General features: G+C 39.6%; 1 protein-coding gene and 1 pseudogene across 2 annotated transcripts in view; one reads left to right on the top strand and one right to left on the bottom strand.

The window, feature by feature from the left end:
- Window positions 1–5,742, bottom strand: part of NCKAP1L (NCK associated protein 1 like) — a 43,998-nt gene extending 38,256 nt beyond the window's left edge. The window contains exons 1-3 of the mRNA XM_082421763.1: window positions 5,497–5,742; window positions 4,308–4,418; window positions 3,487–3,579 (exon numbers count right to left, since the gene is read on the bottom strand). Of these exons, the coding sequence (XP_082277889.1) occupies window positions 3,487–3,579; window positions 4,308–4,418; window positions 5,497–5,598 (306 nt within the window). The 5' untranslated portion in view covers window positions 5,599–5,742. The remainder of the gene's footprint in view (window positions 1–3,486; window positions 3,580–4,307; window positions 4,419–5,496) is intronic.
- Window positions 5,743–10,476: 4,734 nt separating this feature from the next.
- Window positions 10,477–14,222, top strand: LOC309641661 (gametocyte-specific factor 1-like; annotated as a pseudogene). Its single transcript has 5 exons — window positions 10,477–10,573; window positions 11,166–11,285; window positions 11,446–11,547; window positions 12,496–12,562; window positions 13,132–14,222. The product of its transcript is annotated as a gametocyte-specific factor 1-like (transcript).
- The last annotated feature ends 5,549 nt before the right edge of the window (window positions 14,223–19,771 follow it).

A 19,771-nucleotide genomic window follows, 5' to 3' on the forward strand; every position in this document is an offset into this window, starting at 1 on the left:
CAGAATGGCTAAAATTCGGGAGTTCCCTGGTGGTCCAGAGGTTAGGACTTGGCACTTTCACTTCAGTGGCCCAGGTTCAATCCCTGTTCAGGGAACTAAGATCCCAAAAACTGTTTGGCACGGCCAAAAAACAACAAATAAAAAGAATGACTAAAAGCAAGTGTTGATGAGAATGTGGAGCAACTGGAACACTAATATATTGCTGATGGGAAGGGAAAATGGAACCATGACTTTGGAAAAAATGTTTGGCAGTTTCTTATAAAATTAAACACATACATACCATATGATTTAGCAATTCAACTTCTAGATTATTTACCCAAGTGAAATGAAAAATGATTTGTACTCAAATGTTTATGGCAACTTGTGCATAATGGCCAAAAACTGGACACAACCCAAAAGTCCATCAACAGGTAAATGGATAAACAGATTGTATCCATACAATGAAATAATGCTCAGCAAAAATGGGAAATGAATCATGAAACATAAACAAATCTTAAAAACATGCTGAGTGAAGGAAGCCAGACACAAAAGAAAACATGCTATATAGATTCTAATTATATATATGAACCCCTGAAAAAGAAAAACCTAATCTGGAAAGCAGACCAGTGGTTGCCTGGGGCCAGGAGTCAGGGAGGTAGGAATTGACTGAGGAAAAAAAGGTGCAGGGAAGCTTTGGATTGATGGAAATCTTCTGTACTTTGTGGTGGTTGTTACACAGGTGTATACATTTGCAAACTTATTAAATGTATGGGGGAAAATTGTTTCCAAGTTACCTTCCCCAAAAGGCTGTATCTAAAGTAACATATGGGGAAACTGGGGCTAAGAGCAGTTAAGAAACTCCCCAAAGATCACAAAACTAGTAAGGTAAAGTATCAGAATTAGAACCCGGAGGCCATGATCTTCTGTCTATACTACATGATCTCAAGACCTCTGTCTAGGTCTATGCTGCCTCCTTTGCTGGGAAGGCCTGTCTACAACTCCTTCCTGCAACCCAATTCCCAAGGGATATAACTGAAGTTTGCTTTCAGCCTCTCATACAGCCAGTGTCACTATACTGTAAAGACAGAATCAGAAGGAAATGGATTTAACATCTGTTTGGCCTATTACTTTATTATATGCTAAACACTGTACTAGATGTTTTCAATGTGTTATCTCATTTAATTCTCACAAATACCCCATGTAGTAAATCTCATTTCCCCTTTTATAGATAAAGAAACTGGGAGTCAAAGAGTTTCTTGTCTAAAGCCATACAGTTTGTAAGTGATGAAGCTGAGATTTAAAACCAGGTCTGTCTGATTCAGAGCCTACCTACTTTACAATGCACAATACCTCCATGTCTCTATTTCCCTTCCTGCCCTGAATGAGGCATACTAGATTCCTTGGGCTCAGAACTTTACCACTGCAGCAACCAGAGGTATCCTAAAATCTCCTTTGGACAAATTTTCTAGTAATAGACTTTTTATATGCTTCCAGCATTCTTCTACTACCTCCACCAGTGCCTACCTGCTTCCTAATCACTACTCTCAATTCCAAATGAATTAACCTCTGACCTGACCCTCCTTCAGACCTTACGGTCTTCCATGTCCCAACTTCTCTCTTCATTGCATGATCTAATGAACAGCCTGGATTAGCTCCCTAGAGAAAACACAGGACACCCAAAGCAGGGTCCCATACTCTTGTACCATCTGAAGAAATACTATAATACCATCACAAACTTAAATGGCTCAGATGACTAAAATTTGTGTTATTTCTTGAATACATAAATAATAGGTGTTCATTGCAGAAAAATTAGAAAATACAAACATAATTTCAATTTATTTTTAAAGCCACTCATAATCTCACTATGTAAAGAAGTTCCAGCCTTATTTATATGCATTTTTATCTATGTAAAATATACATTTTAGGGACATCTCCTGTCGTAAGCTACATTGTAATTTGCTTCTATACTAAAGAACATGTGAAGAGCATTTTTCCATGCTGATTAATATAAATATTTGTTATCTTTAACAGCTGTATAATATTCATTTATGGACATATACTTTGAACTTTTAACTAAGCCTCTATTTTTTTGAATATATCAATTATCAAGTTGTCACTATCATAAATAATGCAACAGAGTACATTCTTGTACATATACCTTTGCACTTCTGATTGTTTCCTTAAGACAAATTTCTAGAATAGAATTGTTACATTTAAAAGTATATATTTTGGGGGCTTCCCTGGTGGCGCAGTGGTTGAGAATCCGCCTGCCGATGCAGGGGACACGGGTTCGAGCCCTGGTCTGGGAAGATCCCACATGCCGCGGAGCAACTAGGCCCGTGAGCCACAACTACTGAGACTGTGCGTCTGGAGCCTGTGCTCCGCAACAAGAGAGGCCACCATAGTGAGAGGCCCGCGCACCGCGATGAAGAGTGGCCCCCGCTTGCCGCAACTAGAGAAAGCCCTCGCACAGAAACAAAGACCCAACACAGCCAAAAATAAATAAATAAATAAATAAACTCCAAAAAAAAAAAAAAAGTATATATTTTTAAGACTTTTGAAACACCATATCGATCTGCCCTTCAAAAACACTGTACTAAATAATTTTTCACAGTTTATGTTTACAAAAATAGTACATTGTTTAAAACTCAATTTATCATCCATGTATTATGCTACCAAACACTGTTAACAATTAGACAAATCCAAATTGAGAGAAATTCTGAAAAATAACTAGTCTGGATGCTTCAAAAAGGTCAGCGTCATGAAAGACAAAATAAGGCTGAGAACTATTCTAGATTAAAGACTAAAGAGACATGACAACTAAGAGACATGACGTCAATTTAATGTATGACCCTTGAGACAACTAGAGGAATATGAGTATGGGCTATATATTAACTATAACATTGTAGCAATTTTACATTTCCTGAGTTCGATAATTGTATTAAGGTTAGGTAAGAAAATATTCTTGCTCTTAGCAGATTTATGCTAAAGTATTCAGGGAGGGAAATGTCACGATGCCTGCAACTAACTCAAATGGTTCAAGAAAAAAAAAAGGTAAGCAAACATGGCAAAATACTAAAAATCAGGCGATCCAGGGGGAGAGTAGAACAATATTCATTGTACCATTCTTGAAATTTTTCAGTAGATTTGTAAAAAACTATTGGGTAAGAATACTTAAAATTTTAACTCAAATAATACAAAAATATATAGTGTAATAAATTAAAGTCAATCATAATAATCCACCCCCAAAGGCAGGTATTTTTAACAGTTTAATGTGAAATATTCCAAATCTTTCCTATATATATATACTAACACTATGTGTATATAAGTTTATTTTTTAAAAAAAAAATAAAATTGTATCATACACTATTCTGCAACTCACTTTCATTTAACAATACAACTTAGATATCCCTCCATGTACCAATACATCTTATTTTTTCAAGAAACAGGAATAAGGAACATAAAAGAACATCCAAACACTGGGGACCTGGGCTAGAGAGAGCTCACCCGAAATTCCATAACGTCCACAAATGACTGGTAGTAGTTGGTGAGGAATCTAATTATCTCAGATTTTTCCCGATGTACTGGTCCTAAATGTTGCTGAGAGAAACAAAATAAAAAACACAAATTAAGAAGACAATTGATCAAAGTAACCCAAGAAGAACAGGGGTTGTACCTAAAACATTCTTAAAGAGGGTTAAAATACACTGACAGAGGAAGTTGGAAAGTCTTCCAACTCTGAAGGTTTTTAAACAGAGAATATTCTCTATCTAGGCAGGATGGTTGCATGCAATCCTGACTGGATATAGAGTGTGAAATGAGAGGAAATTTCAAGGTCTCTTTCAGCTAAAGAGGTTTATTATTCATATCAAAGTCAAAAGGAGCTGAATGAGAAGATGCTATAGGTAAGATGGCAAGAAATCTAGGGCTAACATTTAATAAGGGAGAAGTAAGGGGTATGACACTAGATGCACAACTCTAAGACAATAACCAAGAAAACACTGAGGGGGAAATAGGAACAACAATAAAATATATGCAACTGCTTCATCGATAGAGCTGTGTTTCTTGGTAAGAACAAAGTGTTCTTGTGAATCTTACAATGGGGAAAGGGGCAATGCTTTGCTCCAGTTTACCCTAGGAGAATCCCATCTTATCTCAGAATTCTTAAGACTACAACAACCTGAAGCCCTGTGGTTGAGCTTAGGAAAACTGAAAGAAGGCTACTCCATCCCCTGCCAAGTTCAAAGAGAGGCAGTCAAAAGAGAGTTTGAACCATCCAAGCACAGAGTTATTTCAGAGAAAGGAAAGAAGAGAAACAGCATTCTCACCGTGCTGTTTCGGACATCTATGTTGGGAAATTTCTTGTTGATGTACTTGAGAGATGATTCCATGGACTTTTCCAGTAAGAAAGGGGGCTTGGATTTGGGGTCTGAACAAGTCTGCACAAATAAATAACACTATATTTCAACCCTTTCTCCCACTCCTTGGAAACATACCTCTTCCTGCATCATGCATTCTCACACAATCTCTCTTAGGGAAAGGGAATCTGGGAATTAATTATAAAAGCATAAGAGTAGGTCAGGAACAAGTTCCAGGACATTAAGCCAACTATCAGAAGAGCTAAATAACCTCGGCATTTCGTCTTGCTGGGTAAAGCTTAACATCTGCTCGCCCGGCACAAAGAGGAAGCTCTCTCCTCACCCCTCAGCTGAAGCCGGAAGGAGTGAGAAAAGCAGCTGCTCAGGAGTTAGACTCTGTGGGAGAATCAGTGTCACAATTATGTCCATTATATAAGCATCTTATCCCAAAGGGCATTTATAGGGGGCATGGAGACAGAGAAACTATGTCCCCAGTGATTTGTTTTATTACGAAATGCACCAAAGTCCCCTCCCCCAAGTCCCCTATTTTCTCTTCCAGAAATTCCCCACTCCCACCCGTCTTTATCTCTTAACTTCACTAGGCCCAGCCCCTAGCCCACCTCTTGCCACCAGCTTCTCCCAATTCCACAGTTCCTATGCTAAACACACATATATATAACCACAGCAAGAACTGTCTCAGAGTCTAAATCCCTCAGAAGGTACCTACTCTTTTTTTAATCCAAATATCATATCTATTTTTTCCTTTTAGGGAAAGTACTTGTACGAAAAAGTTTTTGCCAGAGACCCAACTTTGGCTGTCTTCAGAGTGTGGGGGACCAGCACTAAACAAGAGTGTGGGGGACCAGAATTCTAGACCCAGACTTTTATCCCGGAACACAGTTATTTCCCATCCCACCTCTAACCCCAGCAGGAAGCAAACACCCTCGTTGGGGTGAGAATCATACCAAGAAAGGCGGAAGCCCTGAAAAAAAGCCTCCGCTTCTGCCTCCCAGCACTGGCTGTCCTACATAATCCGAGTGACTGAAGGCCACTTAAACTAGTGAGAAAGAGGAGCAAGCCTAACGGCTGGACCTGCCTCAGGGTTCCCTGCCTTACTACTGCCGGAATAGTTAGTACTAGTCCAGTTGCCTGTGCTTACCTTCTTGATGTTATACATTCGGATGAGAACCCCCTGACCTCGGTCATTCAGGATAGTGAGCTTCTCTGCTAATTTATGCTGGTAGGCAGAAGTCAAAGACATGATGGCCACGGAGAGAGAGGAGCATCCAGACAGCAATGCCTGATCTCCCCAGACACTTTCAGCTGGGGTGGTGACACCCTCTGGGCGGAGGCACCCAGCCTGGTTGGTGCGCTGGTCTTCCTGTTGCCTCTACAATTGGCTCATGGCTGAAAGCAGTCATTACACCTCACAGGCCCTCCGCATCTTCTGTGCTTCCTCTTGCACACTCAGCAGGGGAGACTTCCTCTTTCTAGCTGTGCAGCATTTTTGGTAAGACGGTAAAATGTATGGAAGTGGGGGAGAGGGGCAGGCTTTCAAGGCTCTTCACAGTCTGCCACCAACCTTTTTGGCCTTACCCTTCCACTAGTGCCCTATATAAAGCTCCACACCAGACAAAAAGTATCAACCACCCCAGGCCCATCCACCTTTATACTTTCCCTCTTTCATATCCCCATCAAGAATGCCTATGTTATTCTCTCCTGAACCTTAAGCCTATTCACATTTTAGGGCCTAGATTAAATTCCAACTCCTCCAAACTACCCCATTCAATGTCAAACATTATATAACACTGTATTCCTTGTTATATTTTTAAGTATATGTCTTATCTCCCCAACTACATCATAAGCTCCTTAATGACAGGAATTGTATCTAACACTTCTTTATATCTCTCTAGCACAATGATTCTCAAAGTGTGGTCACATTAGCATCACCTGGAAACTTATCAGACATGCAAATTCTCAGGTCCCACCCCAAACCTACTGAATCCAAAACTCTGGGGTAGTATCCAGCACTCTGTTTTAACAAGCCCTCCAGGTTAAATTCAATGCTCTCCCAGGTTTGAGAACAATGATTCTTAAACGTGCTTAAGAAACTGAGATCAATCCCTGTCTCCTGAGATTCAGGATTGGCAGGTCTGCAGTGGGGTCTAGAAGTCTGCATTAACAAGTACTCTAGGAGGTTTTGGTGCAAATGTTCCGTTGGACACATACTGAGAAACAATGATCTAGAACACCACCTCTTAGACACAATAGCCACTCAGTAAATATGCTGATTTATTTGTTGAATTATTAAGACTAAACTGGGAAATAGGCTCCATAAAGAAGAACCAAATTAACTGAGATTAACAAGGGGAAATTAATGACAGACTTTAAATCTTAGAAGACTAGATAAATTTTAGCACTATAATATTTTTGTCATTCCAAGTTAGGCCTTAACTCCCTAACTCAAGAAAATCAGCTCCCTTTCAAGTTTCTTTTAAGGCAAAAAGCAGAAAGTCCTCAGAAAATTCTAAATCGAACAGAATTGTCTTCATATCTACCTCCTTTCCAATACCTTTTCAAATAAACAAGAAGATGGAATAAAATTTCAAATATCTCTAAGGTAGACTTTGCATTTTCGGAAAACAGAATCTGCCTTCCAGCTTATTTACTGCAATTGAGTCCCTAGAAGGCTATGGGCCTAGCATAAGGTGATAGTGGCCCCAAATATTTGAATTACCTGCTGTTACCAACGGAACTCAGGTTCTACTAAAGAGATCTGTGAGGTTTCTATTGGTCTTTCACCTTGATGGAGGAGAATAAAGGGCAGGCAGTAAGACACCAATATCTACGGAGCTGACCAGCAGTATAGCAGCAGCCTCCTTATGGGTTACTATAGTTCCTATTGGATCTTTCTCACTTGCATTTCTTATCCTCATCCAAAAAATTCTGTTAAAGACGCTCCATGCCAAGCCAATCTTATGCTCTGCTGTCCCCTATTATGTACTCACCAGCTTAGTGGGGACCACGCTCTCCGTGTCCTATGCTCATTTTTCATTTCTGCCTTTCTCATTTATGTATGCTTTCCCTCTTGCTGACCCAAATCCCAGTCAATCTTCTGGATCTAGCACAAACAATGCCAAGTCCAGCCCTTGCTGAACTCCTACAGCACTTGGTCTATAGCACATATTTTACACCTAAATTAGTTTTCACCTTTAATTGCCCATTTCATATTATACTGCCACCTCAGCTGAACTGTAAGATTGCTAGAGCCTAGAAACACTTATTTGCCTATACTTGGCATATGGGAAAAGCCTACATTTTGGAATCAGACAGAATTCTGGGTTCAACAAGCTGAGTACAGTGGGACTGAGCCTTATGACTTAGAGGCTAGGATCCCAGGTTCTAGAGCCAGATAGCTAGCGTGAGTTCACATCTGAACTCTATCACTTAGCAGCTTTGATCCAGTGTCCCTGTCTGTAAAATTGAGATGATATTAATGGTTCCTATCTCTTGGGAGTACTGTGTGTGTTAAGTAAGTTACTGCATGTAAAGTGATGACCTGGTTATTTACTATGTACCAGGTACTTTAAGTGCTTGACATGTATTACATCAAACAATAGTAATAATGATACTCAAACACTTGCTAGCTTTTTTTTTTTTCAGAGAAAACAACTGACAGTATTTACTGCCACTGATAAAATACAAACTGTCAAGCAGAAATGACAATTTTGGAAAACTTGTATCCCCTACTATGAGCCTGACAGATTCCCAATACTTAAAGACGTTCCTGATGAAATCAACACTTACTAGCTTTGTAACTTGAAGCTATCTACCACCACTGAGTTGGTTTCCTAATCTATACAATGGCAGTAATCCCTCATACAACTGTGCAAGTAATTATATGACATGGTGTATGTAAATATTTGGCTCAAGACCTGGTACACTGGATTAGGAAGGCCAAATATAAATTTTTGATTTTTTTTAGCATGTAGTGAGCTTATGTTGCTTTCTGTGGAATTCTATTTGGCACCCCATAAGGAAAAAGGCCAGGTTTAAAGATGAGACTAATCATGCCACAGGTAATCTCTAGAGAAACTTCACTGGAAACATTATGTGGCAGGTCCTGCTGGAAACTGGAGGAACCCTTCTAAGAGGAGTTTAATTACCCCAGAGCAGGGTCTAGTAACCCTGGCTACAAATCAGAATACCCTGTGGAACTCTTTTAAAGCCACAGTTAGCCAGACCCCATTTGTGAAGATTCTAATCCAACAGTTCTGGAGTGGGGCCAAAGGCTCTGTCACTTTAAAACTACTCAGTGATTCTCATGCACAATCAGGCTTGAGAACCACTTCTCAAGACCTAACTATGACATCAAAAACTTCCAAACCTCTGAGAAACCAAAGAACATATGATGGGAGAAAAGGAATTGAGTAGAAAGTTGCTTCACACCACTTGAACAGAAAGTTGCTTCACATCACTTGACTGAAAGGTACTGTGCTTTCCCTCCCGTCAAACTTCAGCTATTTGCCTTGTTTTGCCTTACAGAAGGACTGTTCTCCTGTTCAAGTGACCCTGCCCTTCAGATTCTTGAGAGTCACTGCTTCAAGAATAAGTTCGGTCTAAAAAGCCTTTAGACTAGGTTTAAGTGTCAAGCTAGCATCAAGGTTGGAATACTCTTGCCAAGTCTAACAAATAGTATTAAACCAAACGGCCTCCATTATAGTGTTGGCCTCTCTACATGGGATATTCAGCTATCAATAATTAGGTGAACGATCCCAGGTCACCAATTCTCGAGGCCTATTCCTGAAGCACTCTTTGTTTATTAAGACCAGCCTTTCAGTCCAATCAAACTTCAAATTTTTCTAGGCTGCTGGCTAAAAATAAGGGTTTGAGGTTATCTAAAGACTACATTTAGGTATTAAAGCTCTTTTTCCATTATCTTTAAGAATCTTCATTGTAAAACAACTATACCCCAATAATAATAAAAAGAAAAAAAGAAGATGAATCTAAAGATAGCTATGCAGTATTGGATTATACTGCGCCTTTATATTCAGGGAGCCAATTCACTTCAGAGTAAGTGTTCACGGCTCTAATATAACCATTAATATGCATTGTAAGCTTTAAAAAAACACCTTGGCTTGTGTTCCTGAAAGGTACCTGAGTTTAAATCCCTAGACTTAATCACCTAAATGCCCTCAGGAAAATCTGACATTTAACAGTCTAGCTCTGTGCCCTTTGTCTATGCCCTAGGCATGATGTAAAGTAGAATTGAAATGGGCTATTCTAGGCACTTTTCTATCCCTACTGCTTATGGCAGTCTGCCTTGATCTTTTTCCCCCTTATCAGACTGTGCTGTCTCTGCTTTGCAGAAATCTCAACTGTAGCTGTTGCCTGGAAACTTGGGAGTCCTTGAAGTGAATGTCTGCGATGCTAAAGACAGCTAGCCATAAGGGAGTGTAGGCCTCCTATTGGTAGTAAAATGAGGCAGATTTGAGACGGTGTATTCTTAGTTCACTTCTAGGAGTCTTCATATGTTAATACCTACAACTTTAGAGATTTCAGATGGGCATTCTCAGATAATTATAAAGTAGCCTGAACTTGAATATGGTAATGTTCATTCTTCCAAATCCCTCTCCCCAAAAGTGTCTATGCTGACCTATCTGACAAGTAGCATCCTTGTCTGGAAAAGAGCTTAATTTAGACAGGTTTGGCAGAGAGATGGAAGGGGGCAGTGCTGAACAGTAAAAGAACCGGCTGCCCCAGCCCTTGCTTTCTCCAGCACTCAAACTTATGGTGTTAAACTTCACCTTACCCCAGTACTGTGAGTTTTCCAAGGAATCCTGTTTATTTAACATGCTAATGAAGGGCAAAAAAAACTATCTAAAACAAGCTATATAATATGTACAAATACTAATTTTTGGCCTTCCGAGGCAGATAAGCAGTGAATTTGTCCTATTATCCTATTATCTAACTGGCTAGGCTATTGTTTAGTTATCCAAAACTTTCATAGGTAAAACTTGAGACACCAACATCTTTCACACTATTCTTTCTCTGAGAACAAAAAGTAGACCTATGTCAAGATTACTTGATCCTAAACGTCAGTATTTTCTTTGCCAACCAATGGCTCCTGCTATTTAGGCCTCATGGAGCTAGAAGTCTTGGAAATATGTCCTTATGACCCAGAACACAGGATGTCAGCCAGCAGGTTACAGTACCACCTGGCATCATGTAGAAAGGTAAGTTTTCCTGATAACTCTTAAGTCACTGGAGGGAGAAAACTAAGCTCAGAATATAAAAGGTTAAAGACCTTTAAAAAAAAAAAGAACAGGATTTCCCTGGTGGCGCAGTGGTTAAGAATCCACCTGCCAATGCAGGGGACACAGGTTTGAGCCCTGGTCCGGGAAGATCCCACGTGCCGCGGAGCAACTAAGCCCATGTGCTATAACTACTGAGCCTGAACTCTAGAGCCCGCAAGCCACAACTACTGAGCCTGCGTGTCACAACTACTGAAGCCCGCATGCCTAGAGCCCATGCTCCGCAGCAAGAGAAGCCACCGCAATGAGAAGTCTGTGCACCACAGTGAAGAGTAGCCCCGCTCACCGCAACTAGAGAAAGTCCAGGCACAGCAACAAAGACCCAACGCAGCCAAAAATCAATAAAGAAAGAAAGAAATTAAAAAAAAAAAAAAAAACCGACTTCTGAGTATACATAGCACCTGCAAGTTCTTAATGTTGGAACATGGTGTGTCTTTAGCATTTCCAGAAAGGAATGGAGGGTAGAATACAGGCAAAACCTAATAGCCATTTAACAAGAACTTCTTCCTGTTAGAAAAATCCAAAGAAAGTTAAAAGATGGCTAACTGCAAATATAATGCTTGTCATGTGGTCCCAGTCAAAAGGCTCAAAGAACATGAGGCTAACTGTGTCAATAGAACTGCTATAGATAACGGTAAGTTTTTCATTTGGGGGACAGATAAGTGGAGTTGAGTTCTATTGCCCCCCCTCACCCTCCATATTTCATAGCTATGGACACCTTAGCCAAATGAGGAATGAAAAACAAAAAGAAGTTTCCACTCTGCTTCTATAACTTCTGGTCTGCTTTATTTCAGAGCCATTTAATCTTCCAAAGTTTACTTCTGCAAGTTTGGAACCAAGTGAAAAATTTTCTGACGCCGCCAATCAGATTCCTGACCCTGATGTCTGGAATGTAGGTAAGCAAGGGTGAGACAGTGAACACAGTCCTAAGTGAAGGCTTGGACCCTAAGTCCTCTATAGCTAATAAGTATGGAAGCCCTGCAGTAATTAGTCTTAATACTCCTCCCACAAAATCCTTCACCAAAGCAATCAAAAGAGTAAATCTGAGAATTTCATCTCTCTCTGGAGAGGCAACCCAGCAAAAAGGAGTCTAATTAAATCTAAATTCACTTATAACAGTTAAAAGGTTCTTATCTTACCAATACCCAGTCACTTTCCATAGAAGTAATTTTTTACCTGTAATCTGAAAGGTTAGGATCTATCCTATCTCAAGTGATATCCTTTCTCTAAGATGCAGCATGTCATATTGGAGAATTCACTAGCTTTTCAGTCAGATCTAGGTTCAACTATCTGCTCTGGCCTTAAGGAAAGTTACTTCTCAAACACATCTTCTTCATCCATAAAAGGAATAATATCTACCTTATCAGGTAGGTTAATATTAAATAAAGATGTATGTATGTGCTAGAGCAATGCAAGCCCCTTTAACAGATAAAGTACAAACTGTGTTAATGTCATGATTTAACACAACAGAAGTTCCGTTGTATACAATCCAGTGCAAGTATTCGGTAGGAGTGGTGATTCAAGAACAGAGGCTCTTCGACTTTTGACTATCACCTCCCACACCTGGCTTCCCAAGCTGCCACAAAAAGAGAATGGAGAAAGTACAGCACCTCTTAACCACCTCAGCCCAGAAGAGAATATTTCTACTCACATCCCATTGGCAAAAACTAGTCACAAGACCATACCTATGTCAGGGAGGCAGGAATGTAGGCCCAGGCAGAGCAGTCACTTCCCAGCAACAGCTATGGAAGGGAGACTCAAATCTCCTGCCAGCTAGCCTTCTCTGCAATAATGTAAAAATGCTTAGTACTTGTGTTACTTCATCCTGATTTCTTTCTTTCTAGATAACACACATCATTCTCCTTCATTTGTCCTTAAGACATTTGCTCCAAAAATGCTGGTTTGTGAAAGGTAAGATAAATCATCCTATAGAAGTTATTGGAATAGAGAGTGGAATACCTTTAATACCTTAGGAGAATGGCCACTAGATCATAGACATGGCAGATGCCTAAGCTTCAATTACAAATTTTAAAAGAGCTGTATTCATGGGCTCTGAGTATTTCCATTCCTTTCCTAAGGCTCCACTTAGGACTTTAATCCATCAAGGACTTGATTACACAAGGTTCTCAATTCTGTGTAAGATTTTCAAGGAAAAAAACCCCCAATTCCTAAAGCTACAAAGGGGAAAGAGCTAGTATACTATACATAGGCAAGGTCCCCAACCACACAAACTTGAAGGGCACAGCCAAGAGCTCGAGGAGCCCTCAGTGGAGTTACCCCCTGGATACACAGTGGGGAGGGAAGGTGCAAAGGAACTATATAAAACAGAAGCTAGCACAAAACCAGTAATTCCTACCCTGACATGTAGTAGCATCAATTATTTTTGTTAAAGTAACTTTAATCTCCTAGAACTGGTTATCTAGACTAATTCTCTAGTTCTGATTTCCAGCTAACTTTCCTCCTTTGGTCATCTTCTACAGCGACTCAAGAGACATAAAAAAAGAGACTATGGATGATAAACATCCTAACAACCATAAGTCCTGGAAAAAAGGTAGAATAACTTTTTTAACATCACAGTTTTAACATATATTAACATAGATTTTTATATTAACATAGTTTTAACTAATATCACTAACATCGTATTCTAAATCTTCAAAGATTCTTAGACAAGCTTTTCTTCTTTAAACATTTTCAAAAAATAAAACATAAAAAATAAATAAATAAAAATAAACGTTTTCTATTCAAAGTCCTCCTCCTCTCACAATAGAATGCAGGGAAAGTCCTGATGGCTTTAAATCAGACTGGAGAAAGAGCTGTCTAGAACTCTATTTGAAATGCTATTAACACACATCAAGCTTAGGTCTTCCATAAAAACGCTTGCTATCAAAATGACACTGCCTCAATGTTCTCTTTCTATCCTTAGGTCAGAAGAACTGACGGGGAAGTTGTAGATTAAAGAGCCAGCAGATGGAAGATTTATTAAGTCTTTTTTTAAAACTTTGGGGAAATCTTTACTGTCAAGTTTTAGGTAACAACACTTGTCACTGTTGGCATCTTAACATGTTTTTATTTATTTAAATAAAGAGTATTTTTCCTATGACAAGCTTCATTTGGTTTTTTTATTCTTCCTTGTTGTCATATCATCATTTTTCAACCAAAGGGCTGGAGGGCTGATTTGCCTATTTCTCTTTGTAGGGGAAATACAGTCACCATGTGGTCTATAATGCTATTCCTTAGTTAGGTTCTTTATCCCCCAACTTTTTTCTCCTACCTCCAAGTCATTTACTATATGACCATCATATCAACCTTCTTCAATCAATTCTCCATACGAATCTTCCATGCTTAAAGGATATAGTTTTGGGCTTCCCTGGTGGCGCAGTGGTTGGGAGTCTGCCTGCCAATGCAGGGGACACAGGTTCGTACCCTGGTCTGGGAAGACCTACCAAATCTACCTTCCTAACTCTGCAGAAGTCAGTTTACACCCATGTTAAATATGTTTTATTCTTTTTCACTCTGTTCATTTTAAAATGTCACCCCTTGCCCTTCAACTATTCAAATCCCTGTTCTAGCTTTTTTTAAGTCCAATTCTTAATCCTCACCTCATTTAAACCTTCCTTGTCTCTGACCTCAACCAAACCACAAACCTTCGTGAAGGAAGGCAGAATCACATACTGCTTTATATTTGCTACCTCATTAGACTAGTGCTGTGAATCTAGGAGAAATTCAAATACTTGGTGCTTAAACTGAACCAAGACCCAATTTAAAACAGGCCAAAATTAGTTCCTCTTAAGCTGTAATTTTTATTGCAGCTAGCTAATCCTTTTAAAATAATGAGTTTGGGGTTTTGCTAGTTGACTGACTAGTTCAGGTATATTTAGACTTAAAGAAGTTTTAGTCAAATGAATATTTTCTGCCCTTAGGAGTCCTATCCTTACCTAAGTATTTTCTAGATCCTTTTCAAACGATCTTTTTTTTTTTTCTTCTGCTAAAATAGAAGGGAGAACACTAGACACTTTTAGCATCTAGCACATTCCAGTATATTTTGTACAAAGTGGAGGGGGTAGGGGACTACTGACTTTCTCACTTAGCTTTACATAATATAAACAAGATTTACTTTTATCTCTTGACTAAGACCTTACACATATTTTGAATTTTTTAAATTATACTTTGGTATATTAACACCAGACTACATAAAAACAAAAGGTTGTTTCCCAGGAAAAATGGCCCTAAAAGATAAAACTGTCTTCCTTTATCATATTTTAGCTATATGGAATCTTCCCCTAAAAGAGCATGCAGTCTTAACTGGGGGACCATAAAATTTTTCCTCCAAACCAGGATTCTCTTGAGCTTGAAAAGGGGACAATAATTATCCTGGGATAACAACCAGACAAACCGAGTCAACCACCCTAATAAGTCATCACTTATTAGGCAGTTGTATCATTCAAAACATGGGTGCCAGATTTACTCAAATCTTGCTTTAAGAGGTTTTGAGTCCCTTGGAAAAAGGCACAATAGAATCACTTCTTTTGGTTTCTAACATAACATTTGGTCAAAGCTTCAAAAAGACCAAATTAACTTATGGAAAAATACTTTTTAAAAAAAGCAAAGTTTAAAAATAATTGCCTCAAAGCGTGCCTAGATTCCCCAAAGTCCTAACTATACCCCCAGGCTCCCATAACAGGTGGCTTATGTCTCCTTTTAACCTCCTTTCATTCTGATTTATTACTATTAAACTATAATATGCTTTAGGAGAGGCATGATCTTACTATGTACTAGTCCTATGCCCATACAAAATCAAAGCTGCTGAATGTGGAGAATCTATACTTTATACCCATGGTGTAGTAAAAGAGATTCAGTACTCTGGGCTAAATATTTATACTGAAAAAAAATCAACCTTTCAAAACCCTTGGTAACCAGGTTCACTCATCTTCACAGAAAAGTTCTATCAAGGTGATTTAAATTATGTTTGTGTAACAGTAATAAGACTTTCTGGCTATAAAGTTTCATCCCTAAAATCAGGTTTTAGGGTTTCTACTCTTACTTTCACAGTATGAACTATGGGGAAAAAATTGCTAAGGACCATTACTCATGTCCTAGATACGTACCAAAACATATCTCATTGGTTCCGCATCTTTTATCCTTTTGTTGGTCCATACTTTATGGGCCTTTTTGTTCAGGCTTTCCAAGCAGCTGTGGTATAAAAAAGGGAAAGAAAACAACCTCAGATATTTTAGTCTCTTCTTCCCACGTATTCTCTTACAAGACAGATGATGTCTTACAGTTGCTGCAGCCCCTGACAAAATATACCTGTGCTCTCAAGTCAAATAATCAAGTATCTACTAAGTTTGGGACACTATGTTAAGAACTATAGTAGGGGCTTCCCTGGTGGCACAGTGGTTAAGAATCCACCTGCTAACGCAGGGGACACGGGTTCGAGCCCTGGTCCAGGAAGATCCCACATGCCGCGGAGCAACTAAGCCTGTGTGCCACAACTACTGAGCCTGCGAGTCACAACTACTGAGCCTGTGTGCCACAACTACTGAGCCCACGTGCCACAACTACTGAAGCCTGCGCACCTAGAGGCTGTGCTCCGCAACAAGAGAAGCCACCACAATGAGAAGCCCCTGCTCACCACAACAGGGGAAAGACAAAGCCTGCGTGCAGCAACAAAGACCCAATGCAGCCAAAAATAAATAAAAATAAATAAATTTATAAAAAAAAAAAGAACTGTAGTGGCCTTGGTTCATTATGAGGGAAAAATGTTGACAACTATAGTTAATATAAGGCGACAGTTCTCAAACTTCAGTGGATATCAAAATCACTTGGAGGACTTATTAAAACAAAGATTGTAGGGCATCTCACCCCTGAGTTTCTGATTCAGTAGTAAGGCCCAAGAATCTGCATTTTTCTCAAGTTCCCAAGTGACGCTGATGCTGCTGGTCTGGAGATCACACTCTGAGAACAACTGGTATGACACGCAGTTTAAGTGCTGGGAGGAAAGGAGGTTATAAGAAAACATAAGAACTTAATCCCAGGCAGAGCTTAGGAGAAGGCTTCAAAAAGAAAATGACCCTTGGGTTTAAACATTTGACATTCCTTAAAATAACATCAGAAGAATAGTATTGGAATTTTAGAACTGTTCCATACAAGACTAGCCCTTTACACAATTATTAGAAGGTAAAATTTCCTTAGCGTAATTCTGCCATTCTACCATCTTTTCAACAAACTTTTAAGAAGTTTCCATTTTCTTACCTATCTATTCATTAAGCCTTGCCAAAACAATACTAACAACGGTTTGCAAACTTGGACTTACAATTTACATCTTACATGCCAGCACCAGAAAGGGCATGAGGGGCTATTTGTTGCTGAGTCCCAGGGAAAGAAATTACCTAGAAGTCAAGGAAAAACACAGAGAACAGATTGCTCGAGTACACTGGCAACTATTACAGGCAACGTGGATTACACAGCTATATAATATTTACATATTAGGACACAGAATGAATTTAAAGACAAAAATAAAAAAGTCACTACTGGTTTTTCTTTTATCCTGTATCATCCTGTGTTTGTGGAGGGGGTTGCTGGCTATTCTTGGCAAACTCTCATTAATGACCCTTTTTTAAACATAAATTTATTTTCAATGGCTCCCTGGTGGGAACACCTCTCCCTGCTACTTTGCCTGAAAAATTGTAACCAGCCCCAACTTCTCACCCTCCTCTACAGCAATACCTCCCAATCGAACCTCACCAATGAGAACATCTATTATGTTCCCCCATAGATCTCTTTTTGAAATATTTTGCAATTGCATTTATTGAATAATTTTCCTATTTTAAATTATACACTTAACAACCAATCAGAAATCATAATTAGATGAGGGAACCAGGACTTAGTTGATAAAATTTAAGCCAAAAACAAAGAAATTTAATGTTTTAGTCTTCTGATGGGCAAAAGTTTAAGTTTTATCAGGCTTTCTGAAACACTGAAAATCTCTAAAGAATCTGAAAGACTACTGGGATTCCTTCAATCCTAAAAACTGAGAAAACTCATCTTCTAACAAAGTTGGGTTTGTTTTTTCAGTCATTAGCATACAGATCTGTCGCTTAACTCATTAGTTCAGTCTTTATTTTTAACTAATAACTCTAAAAATATAATTTATAATTTAGGGATAAATGCAAGCATATCTAGAGATATGCATATGTGCAAGCATATCCAGAGATAGAACCAGCAAAGATCAGATTCAGTTTAGGGTATTAATCCCAACTAGCTCTTAGAATGACCCTGTGTAAATGCCTTGGTCTCTCTCTTTTTTTTTTTTTTTTTTTTTTCCTTTTCAAATACATTCAACCTGGCTGGAAAATCAGTCTGAAGGAAAGCTCAGCAGGGATATCAGATAAAGCAGGAACTTTCTGGGTTGGAAAGGAATGAACAAAGCATTTAAGAATAGAAAGAATAGATGTGTGGTGCATTTTTATTTTAATATCTCCACCACTGAAAGACAGGTTTGGTTCTTTTGTTTGTTTGTTTGAAAGTCAGTGGGCTCATTCACTGGTGCTAAATGGAACAGCTTTATCAGTTGAGGATCCTGTCACCCTGACAAGGCATTACTGAATGCACTGAAGCCTGACTTTGGATTCTGGTTTGGTACCCACTCCCCGTCCTCTCAAGCTCTTAGCTCTTTCTTCCCCAGAAATTTCAACCTGCAGGTATCTGAATGAAAAGTTCAGATGGGTCACAGAAACAGTGTCAACAATTTCACCAGATTACCTCAATTTTTTTTTTTTTTTTTTTTTTTTTTTAATTTAACCTCAATTTAAAGTCTGAAAAACCGAGCTTCCCTGGTGGCACAGTGGTTAAGAATCCGCCTGCCAGTGCAGGGGACACGGGTTCGAGCCCTGGTCCAGGAAGATCCCACATGCTGCGGAGCAACTAAGCCCGCGAGCCACAACTACTGAGCCTGCACCCTAGAGCCCGCGAGCCACAACTACCGAAGCCCGTGCACCTAGAGCCTGTGCTCCACAACAAGAGAAGCCACTGCAATCAGAAGCCCTCGCACTGCAACAATGAGCAGCCCCCCACTCGCCGCAACTAGAGAAAGCCCGCGTGCGGCAATGAAGACCCAACACGGCCAAAAAAAATAACTAATAAATAAAGCCTGAAAAATCACATTTCATTTCAAGTCACAGTGGCCCCACTAATTCTGCATGAATAATGTTGTGATAAATCCAGAGGTTTAAGGTTTAGGATTTCGTAAAGATTACGTTAAGATACTCCTAACAATCTGAAACTGATTTGCCAAAACAGCAGCTTTTTCTAAAATGCTTTGTGCTAAGCTTGTAAGGAAGCTTTCATTCTTAGCAATCATCTTTCAAGAAGCACTTTAACAGCTTGCTCCTTCTTCACAGGAATCATCTAGGCCACCCAGGCGAAGAACAGCTTTTGTAAGTTCAAAACAGTGCCTAGGTCAGTGGTTCTCAACCCTGACTGCACGTTAGATCATCTGGGTAGATTTTTAAAAATAACTATGCCCAACCTTTTAATTGGTCTGGGAGGGGAACGTGGCACAATATGTTTTAAAATCTCCCCAGATGATTCTAATGTGCAGGCAAGATTAAGAACCAGTAGCCGGGCTTGCCTGGTGGCGCAGTGGGTAAGAATCCGCCTACCAATGCAGGGGACGTGGGTTCCAGCCCTGGTCTGGGAAGATTCCCACATGCCGCGGAGCAACTAAGCCTGTGCGCCACAAATACTGAGCCTGTACTCTGGAGTCCACGTGCCACAACTACTGAAACCCGCGTGCCTAGAGCCCGTGTTCCACAACAAGAGAAGCCACCGCAATGAGAAGGCCACGCACCGCAACGAAGAGTATCCCCCGCTTGACGCAACTAAACCCTGCGTGCAGCAATGAAGACCCAATGCAGCCAAAAATAAATAAATTAATTTATTTATTTAAAAAAAAAAAACCAGTAGCCTGCAACAAGAATGGCTTGTGCTCTGCTTGCATCAACGCATTTCTTTTTTAGGGTCTTAATATGAACCAAAGGCTGTGAAGCACACTCTCTTCAGCCCAAGGGATGATAATTAAACAAAAAACAGGACTTCCCTGGCAGTCCAGTGGTCAAGACT

The sequence above is a fragment of the Balaenoptera physalus genome, assembly GCF_965194825.1.
Source record: "Balaenoptera physalus genome assembly, chromosome: 13".
In the NCBI taxonomy this organism is placed as follows: domain Eukaryota; kingdom Metazoa; phylum Chordata; class Mammalia; order Artiodactyla; family Balaenopteridae; genus Balaenoptera; species Balaenoptera physalus.